Source organism: Lotus japonicus, chromosome 6 (assembly GCF_012489685.1).
Source record: "Lotus japonicus ecotype B-129 chromosome 6, LjGifu_v1.2".
Taxonomy (NCBI): Eukaryota; Viridiplantae; Streptophyta; class Magnoliopsida; order Fabales; family Fabaceae; genus Lotus; species Lotus japonicus.
In genome coordinates, this window is record NC_080046.1 from 8652244 (window position 1) to 8672107 (window position 19864).

The 19864-nt window shown below is 36.4% G+C and overlaps 5 protein-coding genes across 8 annotated transcripts; 1 reads left to right on the top strand and 4 right to left on the bottom strand.

Annotated features, from left to right (window-relative positions):
• Positions 1 to 842: 842 nt before the first annotated feature.
• Positions 843 to 4442, bottom strand: LOC130723794 (calcium uniporter protein 6, mitochondrial-like). The gene is made up of 2 exons (XM_057574925.1): positions 3595 to 4442; positions 843 to 2186 (listed from the first exon to the last, which is right to left on the bottom strand). The coding sequence occupies exons 1-2, from the start codon at positions 4105 to 4107 to the stop codon at positions 1701 to 1703; spliced, it is 999 nt and encodes a 332-aa protein (XP_057430908.1). The 5' UTR covers positions 4108 to 4442; the 3' UTR covers positions 843 to 1700.
• Positions 894 to 1463, bottom strand: LOC130724839 (uncharacterized). The gene has a single exon (XM_057576110.1). The coding sequence runs from the start codon at positions 1461 to 1463 to the stop codon at positions 894 to 896; it is 570 nt and encodes a 189-aa protein (XP_057432093.1).
• A 5220-nt stretch (positions 4443 to 9662) lies between the features above and the next one.
• LOC130723913 (uncharacterized) lies at positions 9663 to 15303 on the bottom strand. Of its 4 annotated transcripts, none has more exons than XM_057575059.1 (10): positions 15158 to 15242; positions 14998 to 15029; positions 14418 to 14578; positions 12846 to 12934; positions 12608 to 12746; positions 11357 to 11431; positions 11102 to 11223; positions 10950 to 11025; positions 10184 to 10243; positions 9663 to 10082 (listed from the first exon to the last, which is right to left on the bottom strand). In XM_057575059.1, the coding sequence occupies exons 3-10, from the start codon at positions 14538 to 14540 to the stop codon at positions 9945 to 9947; spliced, it is 822 nt and encodes a 273-aa protein (XP_057431042.1). In that variant the 5' UTR covers positions 14541 to 14578; positions 14998 to 15029; positions 15158 to 15242; the 3' UTR covers positions 9663 to 9944. The 4 variants fall into 4 exon arrangements, with proteins under 4 accessions (XP_057431042.1, XP_057431044.1, XP_057431043.1 ...); XM_057575061.1 differs by having other exon boundaries at positions 14998 to 15026; positions 15158 to 15176; XM_057575060.1 differs by lacking the exon at positions 14998 to 15029 and having other exon boundaries at positions 15158 to 15303.
• A 1056-nt stretch (positions 15304 to 16359) lies between these two features.
• LOC130723464 (deoxyuridine 5'-triphosphate nucleotidohydrolase-like) lies at positions 16360 to 17117 on the top strand. The gene is made up of 2 exons (XM_057574536.1): positions 16360 to 16600; positions 16672 to 17117. Exons 1-2 carry the CDS (start codon positions 16393 to 16395, stop codon positions 16914 to 16916), a joined length of 453 nt encoding a protein of 150 aa, XP_057430519.1. The 5' UTR covers positions 16360 to 16392; the 3' UTR covers positions 16917 to 17117.
• A 1094-nt stretch (positions 17118 to 18211) lies between these two features.
• LOC130724575 (putative F-box/LRR-repeat protein 23) lies at positions 18212 to 19863 on the bottom strand. Its single transcript, XM_057575843.1, has 2 exons — positions 19458 to 19863; positions 18212 to 18952 (listed from the first exon to the last, which is right to left on the bottom strand). Exons 1-2 carry the CDS (start codon positions 19835 to 19837, stop codon positions 18439 to 18441), a joined length of 894 nt encoding a protein of 297 aa, XP_057431826.1. The 5' UTR covers positions 19838 to 19863; the 3' UTR covers positions 18212 to 18438.
• Between the last annotated feature and the right edge of the window lies 1 nt (position 19864).

Sequence of the window (19864 nt, forward strand, 5' to 3'; positions counted from 1 at the left end):
TCATTGCATATGTTCTTAACTAACCGCTTTTAAACTTTCAATACAGTGTAATATGTATCAGCAATAAGATTTGACATTATCAAAATTCACTCTAATGTACAAATTGGTTGGTAATAGCACGCTATAGCGCCATAGTAGTGAATAGTGGCATGTGGGCACTCTAGGCTATCATGTTAGCCTCACAATTCAAAGTAGCGATCATTGCGACCACTATAGCGGCATGAAGGACAATCATCGAAACTATTTGGTTGCTATTGAAAATGATGGGAGAAAAAACCCCAAAAATGCTCGCGGATTGATAGTGAGGCATTTTTTGAGAGATATTTTAGGGTTTGGGTTCAAAAACATAATGACAAGGTTTTGATTGTAGTAAAAAGCTCGCCCCACGCCTTTTATTCCTTCTTTGTCCTAGATTGAAAGACCGCGGGTAAGCCACCTCATAACCTTGTAGAGGGCTCCCTTGCCATAACCATCTCTGTTTTCTCAATTTTGAAATCTAGAAGCTTTGGGAATGCTGTCTCTTCTGTTTTTTTCCACCTATACTTTTTTGTTTTGCTAGTTCTTTTGTGATTTATTTTGTTTATCTGGTTAGACACAAAAAATACTATCTTCTAGTTCTTCATTTCCTCTTTTTCTTGGTTTGTTGGATCAATTTTTTGTATGCTTTGTTCAATTGTTCTAGACACTTCAACCTTTAATTGTTAATTATGGATGTCATGAATCTTAAATATTTTTTACCATTCATATATGCATATAGTATAAATTGTATAAAAAACATCATAGCAGCCATACCGCTATGACTGGCCAAAAAACCTTCATGCACGACTGATGGAAGAACAATGTACAAATGGAAGGGAACTTTTTTTTTTGAAGTTCAATACGGCTGACTTTCATTAGTGAGTTGAATAAGCGTCTACAAGCATAGCCTCTGCTACAATCTGAGGTGGACTATCCCACCAGGTAGCGGAAGGAAAATCATTTGCTAAAGATGCTAGCACATGAGCTGCATTATTTGCTGTCCTATTAACATGACTGAAAGATATAAAACTAAAAGACTTAGCCAGCTCCTTGCAATCATGGATAAGGGGATCAATATCAGGTCTGCATCTGAGTGAGTGCATAGCTCGAATTACCAATGCAGAGTCGGATTCCACGATGACAGCCTCCATGCCCATGTCTCTGATCGTAGCTAGGCACCACCGCATAGCCTTAGCTTCTGCCACAGTAGCCTCTGATCTAAACTCATCCATAAGGGTGGCTGCAACTAACAAACATGAGTTGTGGTCTCGCGCTACTAGGCCAAAGCCAGTTGAAGAGCTTCCTGTCCACCCCGCATCGAGGTTAACTTTGATTCTATCCTCAGGTGGCGGTTTCCAAATCCTCTCCGACTGATTCTCTGGGGTTGCTTCCCTTGTACCTTGAGCTTCCTGCCATTCATGCAAGCAACCCGTGCCTCTGGACATAGCAGTTGCCGGATCTATATTGGTGTTGTTAAACAGCTTATCATTTCTTGCCTTCCAAACTACCCAAATGGAAGGGAACTTAATGTTGTCATTAATATGAAGGAAACGTGTGTAAACCAAGAAGCTAAAACTATAGTTAGCTTAAACTTCTCCCCATCAACGTTAAAATAGGGGGAACAAGGTTAACTCTAATATGTTCATTATGCTGAGAGAAAATTGTAAACCCTTATGAAAATGTTAATCTCTATGTAAAGCATCTTCAAGATCCAGATCCTCCCCAATGCGGTTCTTCAAAACAGTTCTAGAATGTAAAGGTGTTTTGCACTTGCACTGGAGCTCGTTGAACCTCCCAACATCAAACTTCTGCCTCTTGCAAAGCTTCCTCTGCCTTGAAAGAAAGAGCCTCTTCATGAAATCTTGGTAAGTAGGGTCTCTTCTAGTGAACAAAAAGTAGGCATAGCCTATGACTATCCCAGAGGTTGTCGTGAAAAATGCAATAGGTTCCATTACATCCCATGAAAATTCCCAGAATGTTAGCCGGAAGAAGAGTCCAACAGTAATTATGCTACATCCTAGACCGAACCAGAGGATGCGCCGCATCTGCTTATGTGCTAACACATCAATTTCCTCTTTCTTCTCTTGCAGTTTCTTTAACTCCTCCCTTATAGGGTCATTCTCAGAAGTCAATGCCAGAGGAACAGCTTTTCGAATCAGATCCACCACCTAAACATAGAGAATTGCCATTTAGAAAGGTACCCCGATCAAAACAGACAATTGAATTTCATAGTACTTTCTTTAACTAATAAAAATGCATATCTTTTTTTAGACTGTTACATAAAGATGTTTATATCAGCAGCAAAATGCTGATCAGGCAGATAATATTCTATCCTAACAAACATACTGCAATGACTCGACAGACAGTTTGTGCTAGACCTTGCAAACAGATGTTAGGCTATGAAACAAAACATAGAGAATTGAATGTAGTTCTGAAACTTGAAGCAGTCTAAAAGTGCAAGTTGAGGCATGTATGTCATGTGCAATGGTGCACCTTTACTTAATGACATACATTACTTCCGGATTCCAATTATGTCCCATAAGTGCATGCTTCATTCTCAAACCAGTAAAGTTGTAATCTAGACAGACTTGGGTAAATAGCCTTTGAAATTTTTAACAAAGTGCAAGAGAAGCGCAGACTAATATATATAACCAAGTCTTGAAGCCTTTTTGCATAACTAGCACATTAAAGATTGAGAATTGAGATAGTGAAGAAAAGCTGAGGTTAATGAGTGAAAAAAGCATGGAGAAATGAGTGAATGGCAAGAAAGTTTTTACATGTATAATAGTTCCATTCTCATCAATGACAATCAAATATATTTTTAGTGGGAAGCGTATAGATGAAAAGAGAGATTGCGACTAAAACTTTGATGTTAGACATTGGGAAAATACAACGAAATACTTTGGAGCTACAGAGGCCTTGAAACCTAAAGTTTATAAATTGACTTTGTTCTCCTTTCTAGTAAAGAAAAAAATCTGCACCTGCATCAAAACTTGATCAGCTCTACTACAGTACTACTTATAATTACCATGAAAGAGATATAAGCATGCAAAGTGTGAAACTACAACTGCAATTGAAATTCCATATGAAAATTCAAATCTACAATATTAATTGATGGATAAAAAAGGAAAGTGAGAATAGAATGAATCCTATATCCTCTCTCATAAGTTAAGCCAAAAAATGATTTATGGAATTATCACAGGTTGTTTTTGCAGGATAAACTAAAGACTCACGAATCACAAGTCACAGCCTATGAGTCACCTAAGGGACCATTATTCAAAAGGGTTATGCTATACAAACAACAAGTGAACTTTTTTTGTGCACAAATTCAGACATAATCCAACCATATAATATGTCCCTCTTCGAAAAGGAATGTGTAAAAGAGACATAAGGGCCAGAGAGGACCCTCACACTAAAAAGAAGTAAAGGAGGCAACAAGTGACATCTCTTGCAGCTATTGGGACAATCTGTTCATGCTTTTCATTAGCCCCACAAGAACAACTTCTCATCTTATGCTAGGCACAAACAAAAAGAAGCAATAAGCAAAAAATAGCCATTAAAACACCAAAACCTCACCTTATCAGGATGCAGATACACCTTGTCTCGGAAGAGGAGAACAACCCCAGCCTCATCAAGAACCTTGGCGAATGATGCAGCCTCCTCTTGGTTCCTGGCAATACCAGCACTCTCACAGGCTTGAAGAAGCTCAGAATAGGAAACAACCTCCTTCCCTTCCACACCAAGCTTCATCCTAAGGGATTCCACATTCACCAATCTCATAAGCCTCTTAGCTTCAGAAAATGATATAGAATCTTCTTCTGTTCCCTTACCACTGCTAACACCACCATCCCCAGAGGAAGATGAAATACCCCTCTTGATCTGGTTTAACACAACAGATAAAGATGTCACCCCTCTTCCTCTTCCTCTTCCACCACACATCTCTGTACCAAAACCCCTCAAACCAAGCAAAGGAGGCTCCAAAGGATGAAACTTTTCCCCATAACCAAGACTAACATCAACAACTGCAGATACCCTTTTGCTCAAAGATCCAAAACCGCCACCAGCACCACACCGCCACCTACCCCACATGTTTCCTCTCCCAAAAAAGCAACCACACAGTGAAAAAATTGAAACTTTTTTTTCTTTTGAAAAAATTGAAACTTTATGTTGAAAAGCTCAATATGACGAAAAATGAAGACTACCCATTATTGTTATCGCCATGAAAATCCTATATATCGAGAACCAGAACGTTTTCTCTCATCTAAGACATTGGTAACTGAAATTAATTAACGCTTAAAGGTAGAAAGTGCGAAAAGAGAAAAGGAAGAAGAAGAAGCATTGTGTGCATTTATGAGAGTGAGAGAGGAGAGAGAGAATGAGGAAAGAGTGAGGAAGCGGTGAAGAAGAAGAGTTGAAACGAGAAAGACCATTCGATACGCGGCGAAAGCACTAGTAGGATAGGAGGTGGAGGTTGACGGCGTTACCGCACACCAGTGGGCCGTTACTTTGTTAACAACGTCGGTTAACGGTTTGTAACGGTGGTACGTGTGATGGACGTGGGTGGGTCCTACTGGGATTTCATGACACGGTTTGTGATTGGACGGATTGGAATGAAATGAAAGGCATGGTGATACTAATTAGTCTAATTACGACATCAACTTTTTTTTGGGTTAAATATTCTTTCCATCCTTAAACTATAGCAAATTTTTTGTTTCCGTCCCTGAAGTAAAATTGCGATGGTTTCCATCCCTGTACTTAGTAAACCGTTTGTTTTTTACCCTTTGACCATGTTGACTGCGCATATGTGATTCTAGCGTGTAGGTCATGGCTGATGTGGCGGTAATTATGCCGGTTTTCAATTTTTTAAAATAAAAATTAAGAAGTCAATTTTTATTTTTTTAATCAATTTTATCTTTTTAATTTGGCTTAATACATCAGAAGGCCCCTGTAATTGTAAAGGGAATCAGTTCCAGGGCCTGAAAATTTTTCGCATCAAATTGGGTCCCTAAGAATTTTTTTTTAATTCAATTAAGGCAAAATCTCAATTTTATCCCAGTCATCAATTCCATGTGGCTTTTATAATTATTTTTAATTAAAAAAATTATTTTTAATTCCAACTCAATAATTTAATCAGAATAAAAATTTAAAAACTTAATAAATTAGGGTTACTTATCTAATCCATAAATTAAACCCTTCACCCAAAAACAACAAACTCAACCCAGAAATTATCAACAACAAACCCAACCAGTATCAAACTGAGGATGAATTCAGAATTTTAGGAGAGGAAGAAGAATTCAAATTATCAAACTCTAAACAAGCAACAACAACACTTATCAAACACAAGATGACAAAGTTCGATCTTGTCCAGATCCACCAAGTTCGATCTCAGATTCAACCCTAAAATTGATAAACTTGATCCACTTGGTAAATTGCTTCCAAACCCCATAACCACCATGTGCCACAACTCTGTTTCTTCCAATTTCAACTCCACCGGCATCTATCATCAAAATTTCCATTACCCCCAAACAGAACCTATATCTAAACCACCACAGCACATTCAAACCCAGTAGAATCAAATCAAAACAAAAAAAGAATTGAACCCACAACCAGAACTTGCAGAGAGGAAGAAGGGAGAGCAGAGTAGAGCATGAGAGGAAGAAGGAAGAACCACCACATAAGGGATAAGGGGTTCGCAGAGAGAGATATGGAGGTGTGGGTTTTGATGGGGTAACCCAGAACCGAAAATCCCAAAATCCCAAAATCCCCACCCCACCCCCAAAACCAAATATCCCAAAATCCAACAAAGGGGAAGAAGAAATGGAGAACGAAAAATCAGATCTGTACAGGAAAAGTGAAAAGATTCAAGCTTTAAGGAGAATGGTGAGTGGGGGTGAAGAGAAAACCCAGCAAACCGGAAATGAAGATGCACCCAAGTCAAGATCTGGAGTCGGCCTCCCTCTCTCATTCCCATTCTGGATCCCTCCGTAACCAATTTGGCCACTGAAACCATCGGAAAGAAGAGAGCGAGTTACAACAGGAGGAAAGAGTAGTGGGTTGTTGAAGATGAGAGTGGGAATGAAGAAGGTGTTGAGGAAGGTGGTTGGGAGGTTGGGGATGAATTCATAATTTTAGGGTTTTTAATTTTGTGTTGTGTTTAATTAGATCAGATTAGTAAATTAGTAAATTTTTAAAAAATAAGTTTTCTGGTTAAATAATAGAGTTGGAATTAAAAATATTTTTTAATTATTTTTTAAATTAAAAAATAATAATAAAAGCCACGTGGAAATGATGACTGGGATAAAATTGAGAGCTGGCACACTTTGGCCTTAATTGAATTAAAAAAAAATTTATAGGGACCCAATTTGATGCAAAAATTTTCTAGGCCCTAGATTTGATTCCCTTTACAATTACAGGGGCCTTCTGATGTATTAAGCCTTTTAATTTTTATTTAAAAAATTGAAAAACCGGCATAATTACCGCCACATCAGCCATGACCTACACGTTGGAATCACACATGAGCAGTCAACATGGTCAAAGGGTAAAAAACAAATGGTTTACTAAGTACAGGGATGGAAACCATCGCAATTTTAGTTCAGGGATGAAAACCAAAAATTCGCTATAGTTTAGGGACGGAAATAATATTTAACCCTTTTTTTTTTTAAATCATACGACATCGTCTTGGACCCTCTTTGATTTAATATGAATTGTCTCATAGAAAGATTTTGCTCAAAAAGTTCATTGAGTGTTTCTTATTTTGATTTCTTAAATATTATTCATGTAGACTTCTTCCATTGTCACATAAGCATCTATAAAAAACAAAGTAAAGTAAAGTTGATTGATTATTGAGCTAAAAATGTAAAGTAATTTTTGTTCATATATATTTATGAAAAGTGATTTTTGTTTAATATTGGTGTGGGATTGAGTGTAAAATCTCACATTCAACTCATAAGTTATTACACTATTTATTTTTGTCTAAGAATAAAGAGAAAATTTCAGCACACAAGTAGGTAAGAGAAATAGAAGTTCACTCTCTTTATGTCGGGACCAGTGTTATAAAACTCGGACCGGACCGGCCGGTTCGACCGGTTGAACCGGGAACCGAACCCCTGACCGGTCCGAGCCATTAAATGGATCGGCCATGCAATTCAACCGGCATGAACCGGTTTGGACCGGCCGGTTCAGGAAATAAACCGGTGACTCGACCGGTATTTTATGGACCGGTCATTTTTTTTTTTTTTTTTTTTTTTTTTTTTCTGATTTTGTCTTTTTTTTGTCAAAACTGTTTTTAATGGTCAAACTGTAATTAATTTACATTTAATGTTAATTATTTGGTCAAATGATATTCAATTGAGAGTTATTTAAAAAAATTGTCATAGCTAGGACTTGAACACAGGACCTTGAGGGAAGAAAGCTAATCCAAATTTCCACTACACCACTTTGCTTCTTGTTAGGAAGAATGCATATTATTTTATATATATGATATACTAAATATTTTAAATTATTATATTTTTTTAATATAAACCGAGTCAAGCAATCGAACCAATGACCCAGTGGTTGAATCATTGACTCATTGACCCAGTGTCTCGATCGAGTCAATCACCGGTCCGAGTCTGATAACACTGGTCAGGACGCCTTAACCTAACTAAAGATATGACCATCGCCATAAGGAGATCTTGCCTAGCCTTCTTGTAGTCATGTAAAGCTCTGAAGCTGGGTGGATCCTATCATGGAAGGTCCCGCCCAGCCCACTCTCTTTAGTTTCTATCCAAATTGAGTGTATATTTGGTTTAGCATTAGTGCAAACGCGTACGTGGTTTTATATATCATAAAGTATCAACGGTTAACTCAAAATTTGCCACATTGAGTTTTACGGTGTCCTGAAATTTTGCCACACTGAGTTCAACGCGAATTTACTTTGAGTTTAACAGAATTCTAAACATATAGATTTGCATTCGAAATTATTTCACTAAAATGACTCTCAAACAATAATTTTTTCGTCTAAATTGATTTTGTTCTACAATAATTATTTTGGGTTTCCCAAGGCAAATCAAACACACTCTAAATAGTGTTTCATTGCAATCTTCTTTATATATTAGTTAGAATTTTCAAACTTGCGGGTTAGAGATATAAGTAGGACGAGTCAAACCGACTCATTTTTGGCAAATAGAAAAAGCACAACCGTACTCAACTCACCGGGTTGGTGGGCTTGTTTTCCTAATTTTAAGAAAACAAAAATATTAATAAAATAAAAAAATGACTAATTCGTTCTTTGAAAATAAATAAGAAAATTATGAAATTCACTACTAAAATAAACTGTTAATCACAAAAAGTTGTAAAAATTATTAACTAAGGGGGCGTTTGTTTCACGGCTTGGAAAAAGATTCCCGGGAATGTTTCGGACGGAATGCACATTCCAGCGTTTGGTAGCAGATTTGAAAAAAATATACCTGGGTATCTTTTATTCCTGGATAAGTTATATACCCATCCAGAGGCATTTGTGATTCCCACTATAGAGAGGTGGGGAAGCTGAATCCTAATGAGAAGGGAATGATATTTTTTATGTGAAATTCCTCAATTGCCACTATCCACTACCCACGTTTTTTGCTACCTGTTTTACCACTACACAGGAGGAATCCCACCAAGTTTCTAACTGAATCCTCAGTCCCATTGTATATGTTAGTACTTGTTTCATTCCCATCATAACATTCCTAAGAACAAGATTCCCAGGTATCCTTTTTCAATCCGTGAAACAAACACGTCCTAAGTAGTGGTAGATTATAAATCCAAATCGAGTCATGCAACTTGTTTCAAGTATATCAAAATCAAATTTTAATTTAGACCGAAGCCCCTTGCAATTGTTGTCGTTCAGTTTAGTTTCAGGTACTTGCTTATAAAAAAAAAGTTTCAGGTACTTTTCTTTAAAAAATCATTGTAATATCTTATTTTAGTACCTAATAAATACATAAATTGTTAATTGTTTTATCCAACATATATATCTTCCATGGGAGCAATTTTGTTCAAACTTTGCACGTCCAAATTCTAGTGGGGTTAGATCTTGCGGTGGATTTGACAACATTGATCAATCTTTACCAATTTACCAAAATTCAATGCACCTTAATGACCACCAAAACATTCATCTTAGAAGTTACTTTTCAATGAAGAAAAATGGAATATTGCCCCGACAGGTTAATAAACGTTACTCAGAACATATTCCTAAACTGATTTGACAAATTGTACGTTATTTAATCTTTTAATACTTAGAACTCACCAGTTAAAATTAACACCATCAGTTATAAATAAATGGAAGGAGAAAATATTTGAGAAACACATGAGCAGGATATGTACCCAGAATATTTCAAAAAGTGGAGTGGCTGGTTGAACCAGGCCAACTTTGAATTAAGTATTCAATTCCATCAGTGTATAGAAAAATTATTCGGTTACCTATAAATTCTCGCTTATTTAAATTAGCCACAGCTTATTCTTTCATGACAACAGCAGACAAAGAAATGTGGACAAAATAATAGAATCTAGTCAACCTGTATTCATTAGACATCCCAAATTGATGGTTGAAGCTATCCAAGATATACTTGTCTTATTTATTTACTTATTTGCACGAGGAAATTGAACCTTCGATATAAATAGAATATGTGAAAGTGGGATCCAACTTCTATTTTCTATCTTATCCAGACACTTGCAATATACACTCTTCCAAACACAGCCTTAGTCACTGTAAAGAAAAATATTCGATTTGGTAATACCAAATGTACAAGATTCAACTGTACGTCTGTACCGAATCTTACAAGTATTGTTGTAAGTGAATGAAAAGATGTAGATTACAACTGTCCCTAAATCAATTCAATGACCATTTTGTGCACCAAAAAAAGATGGACTCGCACATAAGAGGAGCAGAAGGAAATGTAATGGGTTCACTTGCTGTGTTTTGCTTTTGAAAGAGTTTTAATCATACCCTTGGCAATCTTCCAGAACCATAACACATTCATAATTGCTATCACAGGAGGTACCATAAGAACGCTGTAGAAACCCAATGGGTAGATCTCTTCCACCTGAAATGGGGGAGAAAAAAGTGTGGATATATTCGTTAGATGATGAAGAAAGGGGAGCTGTGAAGATATGTTTGATGGGGAATCACAGTGAAAAGGTTCACCTCATCAAAATGGATCCACATGTGGATGAAAAAGAAAATGAACAGGAAAATCCTTGCAACCTGCAGCACAAAAAAATATAAAAGGGTCAAGCACTCTATACTTTGGTTACAACCATTGGGACCAAGACATTCAATTGTTATGACTCATGACAAAGTTTAAACTTTAAAGTCCTATCTTACATCAACAGACTAAATTTCTCTATTTGTCATTTAGAAACATTAACATTTAGCATTTAAAGCATGTTAGAGGGCAGCAATGATAGAACTCCAAATTATTTGACCGAAACTTTGATACCACTCGAGAATAAACTATCCAAAAGCTTAAGATATTAGGCGAAGGCATCTTAGTGGTTTTATATGAACCCTATGTTTACTAGTGGATGATATAGGAGCATATGTCAACCATGATCATCATCAATTTTACGCTTTCATATTTAGACAGCATAATGAACCTACCAAATTTAGTGAAGTTAGTTCTTTCAAACCCCTCTTCTAAAGCTCATGTGAGCCAACCAAATTATTTGTGAATGTAATTTAAAAAAAAAAAAAAGAATAGAGTAAAAATATCTACATAATGCTTCCTATTCAAGCATTCAATATGCACTATGCAGTATTCAATTTGTCAGAATTTATTTTAATTATCCTTTCATCCAAAACTCATAAATGAGGAGAAAGGCACCAAAATAAAACCATACTCGTCCATAGTCAATTCCTTCAGGTACTAAAATGAATTTTGAATTGAGACCAAGAGAATATTAAACATTACCAACCACCCGAAGAACAACGCAACGCCATTCCAGATGTATAGTTTAGAGTTCTTAAGACCAGCAGCGTCCAAGTACCTGTATGTGTAATTAAAATAATCAGTCAATGTTGACAAAAGTACAAGAAAGCAAATGGATGCATGAACAGAATTACCATCTTAGATTTACAAAAGGTGTTGTACTCTCGGTGAAGAGGACCATTAGTATGTAAATCTGTGCTTGACCACTTAGCAAAGATTGGATCATTGCAAACATGGACAGTCCATGGTGTAGAACCTTAAATGAAAATGAACAAGTTAGTTTGCCACTTCCGAATCACATAACTTGGATATTGAATTCAACGCATCATGAAAGTGTAAAGATATGTGCAACAGCCAAGACTGAAAAAAAAAAGTATTTTTCAACTTACATATTCCAAACCCCCTAAAGCTGGAAAACGCCAAAGAATCATCGCAAGATCTGTTATAAAATAACCTATAGAAATCTGTATAAAGAGGAGGGGGAAGATAAGTAAAAAATAACAAATAAGCCAAGTGAACAATCATTGTTTTAATAATGCTGGTTGAGATCACACAACGACTAGAGATGCGACCAAAGTAGTTCTCATAAGGCTTGGGACCGTTTGGACTAGCTTCTGGGATTGACCTGGGCCTATCCCAAAATCTAATACGGTATTAGATAAGAGATTTAAAAAAAACAAGAATATAAGTAAAACATGACTTCATGAATGCACCTCCACAGCATGCAGATCGGACCAATGGGGAAACTAACAGTTGGCTTGAAATTTTTCAGCCTGGGTCCCAACATGCAATATTTGTTAAAATAACTCCTATTTCCTATCACTCATTGTGGACATCATCAGTATGCATGAATCTTTCCTCTGTCCAACAGCATAAGATGCTATTGCTATTGTGCCTCTTGCATTTTTCATAATAGCTATACAGATCTAAAAATTGATGACCCCATAGAGGAAGGTTCATTTTAAAAAGAAGTACAGCCTAAACAAATCCACGCTTCTTCAAGATTTAAACTGTCCTGGGTACTTAAAGAAGCTTAAGATAAAAGTCCGTAAAAATTGAATCATAAACAGCTAAGCCACAAACTTATCCCTAATACTACAACTAATCAGTAGTACTAGTAACATATTTCACCTTCCACTGAACTGTAATAATTTTTCAGTATTCAACATTGTGTATCCCCAACTTTTATCAACTTGAACTGCCCCTCAAATTCTCACATGCAAAGCGAGTCTTAATTCCATCTCTACTGTCGGTTTCATCTATTCTACTCAGCTTTCCAACTTTCTGATTGTACAAGTTCCAAACTGCCTCATAAGAATTTCCATTCCAAATAATGTGCCATGTTTATTTTTAAAGTCAGAGGGTGTTGTAAATCTCTTCTTCCATTAATGGAAAACATATCACAAGGACTGATTTAAAATTCTCACCCCAAACTCTTTCTTTTCTGATTTCTGAGAAAAAGATATAGCAAATGATGTCAATGTCAATTGTAAAATACAAACACCTTTTAAGTTTACATGTTTTATCAATCCCCTCACATGCATCATTTTTGTGTAAATCCAGTTAAATTGGTAAATAATATAAAATCAGCTCCTGTCAAGTCAAACAAATCAAATTGTGCTTATATCTTCATAACATACCCCCAATACTGCATTTGAGAAAGTAGATGATCTACTAACAACCAATGTTTCTTGTGAATCGTCATTGAAGAAATCTGATAACATCAAGAGGTAAAATGACATAAATGCTCCAAAAAGAGCATGAAACGTTGAGATTCCCCTGCATTACAAAATTTGTAACCATTAAATTCAATGTAAAAAAGTCAATTCTGGATAAATCAATACAAACAAAAGTAGTGATACAAAGAAGACATTTTACCGGTTATTCCATTCAATTTTCTGTGCACTGTTCAATTTGCTGTATCCCGTGAACAATAGAGAACTAAAGATAGCAGTCAATCTGTAAGCCTTCAAGAAAAAAATTAAAAAGGATCAAATTTTCAAATTATTAAATAAAGTAATCTTGATAAGACTAAATTTTAAGCATTTCCCCATTCAAATAAAAGGGAAAAGGGAATGAAAGAACACTATGTGCCTCTATTTAAACCTGACAGTTCAAACTAAGACTCTGTTCCTAATTTACTGTCTCAAATAAACAAAAGAGTAAAGATTTTGGGATTTGAAGCTACAAAACAAAGGTAGGAGCTCATTTCTACCTAGACCACATATTTGTAAAGAACTACTTTCAGATATACTTTCCTGGCTGCTATTAAGTTCCAATTCAATTGGATAAGAGAGCAAAAGGAATATAAACTCACTCATCAGGAAGTTCAAAATGTGAAGTGCTTAGAAAAAATTACATGAGGCGGTAGAAGGCATTAAACACTAATTCCAAATATCACTTTTAATTGTTAGGTTGACAAGACAACATATTTATGGATAAGATCGTTTGCCTACAAGTAAAGCAGTCAAGTTCTCTTTGGACTTATTGTTAAAGGATGGTGTCATCATCCATGAAAAACTATTCTGTGAGTAATATAAACTAAATAATAAGCCACCATGTTTCTCTAACTGAAGAGGTCAGCAGAGAACTTAAAAGAGAAATATTTCTTTCCTCGACGTAAGTAAGCACAATTGCAATTTAAGTCCAAGGATATCCTGTGAAACAACCCATTTAAACATCCATCCCCTTAAAAGTCTGCACCAATATTTCATCATAATAATGCACAGGAATACAAGCTCTTCTCCATGGCATTTTTTCTTTTCTTTTTTACCATAAACCCCGTGAAACCAAGTTATACTTATCTAAATTCTTAAGTCATTATGAAGAATCCCTACTCTCTAAGTTTCATTCAAACCTGAATAGACCTTCTTAAAACTCAGGCTTGAGCCTAACTCTACCTCAGAGACTAGCTTAGGGAGTGAGAATTACCCTACCCTTTATAAGGATTACTCCGAGTCTCCAACTGAACTTCTAGTCAATCTAGGACCTTAATACACCCTCCTCATGCAACATTTGGAATGTGGACTTTGCAAGATTGAACATTTGTTGGTGGTCCAATAACGGATCTATATTAGGCACTGAACTAATACAACAACTAATGTCAAAAGACAGATAATGATTCCTACAGAATGAATTTCCCATTGCGTAACTGATCACGCTTATATGCATGATTGACAAATTCTAATTCCCTTACATAGTTACATGTTTTATGCTCAATCCTTCATCTGGATTATCACTCTTTTCAGTTCAATTCATAGAAAGGCATATCAAATATCTCCCTGATTACCCCCCATTTCTCCTATTCCTTGTGATGTTTATAGAATCATATTCTGCATTTCAGCAACCATAAATACTTATTTGGCTTACTTAGACATAGCTTCCCGATCCTTAAGAACGATTAGCAACAAAGAAGTCACTGATAAACAGATGAAAGCTCATTTCACTTACAATAACGCAGAAGACGATACCGGTGAATACAGACACCAGCCATTGAATTTCTTTGCTTGGAGAAACAAAGCCATCAGAGGAAAGCAAACCAGCCAAGACACCAAAAGGAAGAGTAATTCCCATTCACTCTCCCAGTTGAAAAATCACAAAGTCAAACCAAACTGCATCAAATACACCAAAAAAAAAAAAAGCATTAGAGCCAAGGCATAAAGACACAGTATTTTGAATTTGAAGCATACAGTAAAGGAAAGTGGTGGAAAGTGGAAACCCACATAAACAAAGAACTGGGATAGAGACTTTTTATTTAATAGGGAAAAAAAAACTTCCATGGATGTGAAACGTGTCTGGAAAAAATAGCATTTATTTATTTGGGCCGTTTCAGTTTGAGTCAGCACAAGATGACATAGGCCAACCATACATTAGCATACACGTGAAGACTAGAAAGACCCAGATGAGCAAAAATATTGGAAAACAAAGACACCCCATGAGCAGAAAAAGGTAAATTAATAGGACAAAAGGACATGTCGACATGAACAAACAATAATAATAAGTTGAAAGTTGCACAAGCATACATACATACCAAGAAGAAAAGAAGGGAAGAAGTAAGAGCTGCTGAACAAGAAGAAGAAGGAAAAAATCAGGTAGCTGGGGTGACCCATAATAATTGAATTGAAGCTATTATTTTCAGTAGAAAAATCAGAGTGAGAGAGAGAGAGAGAGAGAGAGAGAGAGAAGCTGACCTGAAGTGAAAGAAAATGAGAGAGAGGCCAAAGAGACAATGAAGAATGGGAGCGTGTGATTGATTGTTTGTTAAGGAGTTTCAATATTGGACGCCATAAAGTATCGCGATATTCGCTATTAATATTAATTCACTGATATTCGCTATTAATATTAATTCACTGACCCTGTACTGTGTATGCACTATCAGTGTATGTACTCAACTACATTATTTATATTATTATTAGTCATCATATTAATATTATTATTAGTATTATTTATACTAACAAATCAATAAAAAAAAAGTTTGATAAATGGTGTGATGACTTATTTTACTATGAGTTGTTGGATCCTATGAATGTTTGTAATTTTTAGAAAAAATGAATATAGATAGGATTTAATTTACATGTACTTGTACTACACCTAACGCACTTAATGTTCTACGTAGGGTGTAATCGGACTGGATTAATTCGAATTTAGGGTGATAAAATGTTCGAACCTATTAAACATGTTCGGCTTGGGTTGGTTCGGATTTCATGATTTTTATTTCTAAATCCGAATCAAACCAATCCGATGATCGGATTGGTTCGGTTCAGATGGTCGAATTTAAAATAAAAAAAAAATATTATTTGAAAATATGCACTAAAATTATTTTAAAAATGTGAAAAATTATAAATAATATAGAAGAATTTAATATTTTTAAAGAAAGAAACATTTGATAATAACATAATCCATACAATATAAATAAAACTAACATCTCTAATACAAATATAAATACGTAATGTAATAGGCTGAAATTGTTTGAGCTTAGTGTAAACAAATTCCCAATTCATTGAGTTGGTTCGGATTGATCGGTTTTTCTATCCCTAAATCTGATACCCGAACCGATAGTGATCAGATTCAGTAAAAAAAATCCGAACCGAACCAATAATCCACTAACCCACCATAATGTGTTCGGTTGGGATTGGATTCGCAGATCGGATCATACCCGTTTACACCCCTAGTTCTACGGCAGCATTAGCTTGCCACTCAACACGAGCTCTACCGTTCAACAAGGACCAAAACCAAAACGTGTATAATCATAGGGATGAAACCACACTTTGTTTTCCGATAAAGGACTAAAAATCCAATTTACTTGCAAACACGATAGCGGGAAAACTTGGCGCCATGAAAGCTTGCAATTTCGTCTTCCATTTCCTATATAAACCCAACCCAACCCTAACTCCCTTCATTTCCTCTCTTCTCCGACCTTCCCACAATGGCAACCACAAACGGCGTCGTCTCAGCCCATCTTCTCCGAGTCAAGAAGCTCTCCGAAAACGCCGTTTTACCTTCCAGAGCTTCACCTCTCTCCGCCGGCTACGACCTCTCCAGCGCCGCCGAGACCAAGGTCCCGGCGCGAGGAAAAGCCCTCGTCCCCACCGATCTCTCAATCGCCATTCCCGAAGGAACCTACGCCCGTATAGGTAATTTCCCCCTGTTAGGGTTTTTACTGGGATTTCATTTTTGAATTTTTGTTGGGTTTTGATTTTTGCAGCGCCGAGATCGGGGTTGGCTTGGAAGCATTCGATTGATGTTGGTGCGGGAGTGATCGATGCTGATTACAGGGGTCCGGTGGGGGTGATATTGTTCAATTTCTCGGATGTTGATTTTGAAGTGAAAAAGGGGGATAGGGTTGCTCAGATGATTCTGGAGAAGATTGTGACACCTGAGGTTGCTGAAGTTGAGGATTTGGATTCCACTGTCAGAGGTGAAGGTGGTTTTGGATCTACTGGGGTTTAATTCTCTAACTATGATTTGTTGCTTTTTAGGATTAGATTACTGGCATGTACCAGAAGAATGAATGGCTTTTGGTGATTTTGTATGATAGTTTGTGGGCTTGTCTCTCCTTTTTTCTTTGTAGTAATCTTGGGTTTTCTACGATTTCTATGTATAATAGTTTGGTAGTAAAAGACAGATGGAAACTGAGGATTGCTTTTTACACATCTTACATTTTTATTAATCTCACATTGGAGTAGGGTTAAGGTAGAAATCAATACCCTAAAATTTTCAATTCCTTTGGAAACCAATAATCATACTTCCAAAAGATTCAGCTTCCAAAATGCTTCAGCATTTATGCTATGATGATCCACTTAAAAATGAACGGGATAGGATACAGAAAGCAATAGAGCAAACTTCGTAGGAAGTACAATAATAAACTTCAAGGGATCGAAGTTCAATTTCAGCAAACACACAAGGCTCTGGATACCACATCTCCAGCCTTATAGATCCTCAGCATTTGGGCCAGCCGCTGCCTCAACTCTCCCCATCTTGCAGTAACATTCCTGCAGCAACTCATCATCCATCTTCTCATCGCGTGTGAATGCCATCAGTTAATCAGATGTGGCTTCAATGAACAAATCACGATTACGCACCAGTAGCAGCGTGCGCTAAGCGCCATAGATTACCGTATAAGAGACTCCATAGATTACCGTTTAAGAGACTTTGCCATGGCTTATCACCTCAAGAAGGCCATGTGAAGTGAAATGTCTTTGTTCTGTGTTGATTTAGGGCATGCTTTAATACCACCACGAATGTTCTCTGTGCATATTTGTCCTAACACCATGCTATTGTTGACTTTGTTATTTATCTTATCTTTAGTTTACAGTTTAGCTAATTCAGATTACATTCTGATAAGTTCCTGTTATCTTTAGTTAGCTTTAGTTATCTTCTAGTTTGTCTTATCTTTCTGTTATCATTACTGATAAATACCTATATGAAAGACTTATAGTGTAGTGGTGAAGTGTCTTGGCGTGTCAAACAAATTAATGAGGTGTGTCCATTAGCCACGTCAACCTTTTTTAATGCCTGCAGGGATTAAGACATGACCTTACTTCAAAAATGAGTGTTTAAATGAGAAGTTTTGAAATGCAGTTGCTAAAAACCAAAACTCACTATGTTTGTTTATTATAGATACTAAAAAGCAAAAACATTTAAACCTTAGAACACACGCTATCATAATTTAGTCCATATAATATAGACAAGATGAAGTAATTTGTAAGTGAGAGGAATTCAATTGATTCAATTAGTTAAATTTCCTTCCTTACAAAAAAAATTAATAATTAAACTTCCTTACATTTCAAAATCTCTAAAATTCAGAAGTTCTTCATCGAATCAATCAGACACATCCAATCATCAACCAATGTCTTAACCAAAAACAGCAAACCTAACAGTTGAGTCTCTTGAAAAGAGTTATGCCGTTCAAAAAGTACTCCAAATAGAAGAACATGTGAGATCTGAAAACCATAATAATCATTTGATTAATCTAGAAAAGGGTGACCAGAGAGCTGCGTGTGTCAGTCAGAGGATAATCGTCCGAAATTGTATCTTCAATGTCAGTTGGAAGCCGTAAATATTTGATCTGCTCATGACACCTCTTTTCCAAACTACCACTCAAATCAACAAAAGGACAACCTCGTAGGTCAAGATATTCAAGAAGAGGGCAACCATCAAGAATAGCAAGCAAGCCATCATTACTGAGACTGTTTCCCATAATCTGTAGGTGACGCAGCTCAGGCATTGTTTCTGCTATAACAAACGCTTTATCATCGCTGCAATTTACATGCACGTACCTCGGAATAACGACTAAAGACGTGTTCATTTTTAATGATTTCAAAAGAGGACAACACCTGCCAATAGCTTCAAGGAAATACTTAGGTTGTATGGTAAATGAAATGTCGAGCTCCTCTAAGAGTGGAAGCCTCTTCACAACTTCAATCAATGCTTTCTCTGAAATACTCCAGCAATATGAAAGCCGCAAGCGACGTAGATGGCTTGTGCTGTAAAATTTAAAGAAAACCTCATAGAAAGATAGATAATACTTGTTAAGAAAAATCAAAGCCACCACCAGAAAATATAAACATTAAACTAATTTTCCATTGCTATAGTTGCACCAAAAGCAGAAGAAAAAACTAGGTAATAAGCACAAAATAAAGACATTTCAAAACACGCCAAATGTCTTAAAAAAAAAACTAACACATCGCATCAGCATGTGGAACAATAGATTGGTGGGTTTACACTATATATATGCATCATTGTTAAAAGACAAGTTTCAGCTTGGTGGGTTTACACCTATAATCATAGTATATACGTGAGTTAGTACAAGTTTAAGGATCCAACCACACTCACTTAGCCCATCACTCACGCCCACCTATAGGTACATTTTTTTCCAAGTTCATCTGGGCATCAAGCAAAAGGACAGAACATCGATCTTAAGAACCTTAATAACTAATCGTGCATATATAACACAATACAGATGCAGACAAATAGAAAATAAAACTATACCTAGAAACAATGTCTTTGAGGAGATTATCAGTGGCAACATAAGACTCAATACCAATGTCTTCCAAATGACCCCCACTTCGTTTAATAGCCCAGCGACAAATCTTCTCCAATTTATAGGTTGAATAGTCAGGGTGGTGGGTCATGTCAAAAGGTGAAGTACGGCGACCAGCAGTGAGCGGCAGGAGGTTGGTCATGTCAATGATGTGCCACATGAGAGGGTCCTTGCATATGTTCCACCACAAAGAACACACTTGACTTGCACTCATCACAATTTCTACAACACCAAGCCTTAGAAGTATGTTTGTTGTTACGTCTCTTGGAAGTTCAAGCCAGTTTGGCCCATTTGTGTTCACGCCTTCCACCTCCTTTGATGCCATCATCCAATGCAAACAATACCATAAGCACTT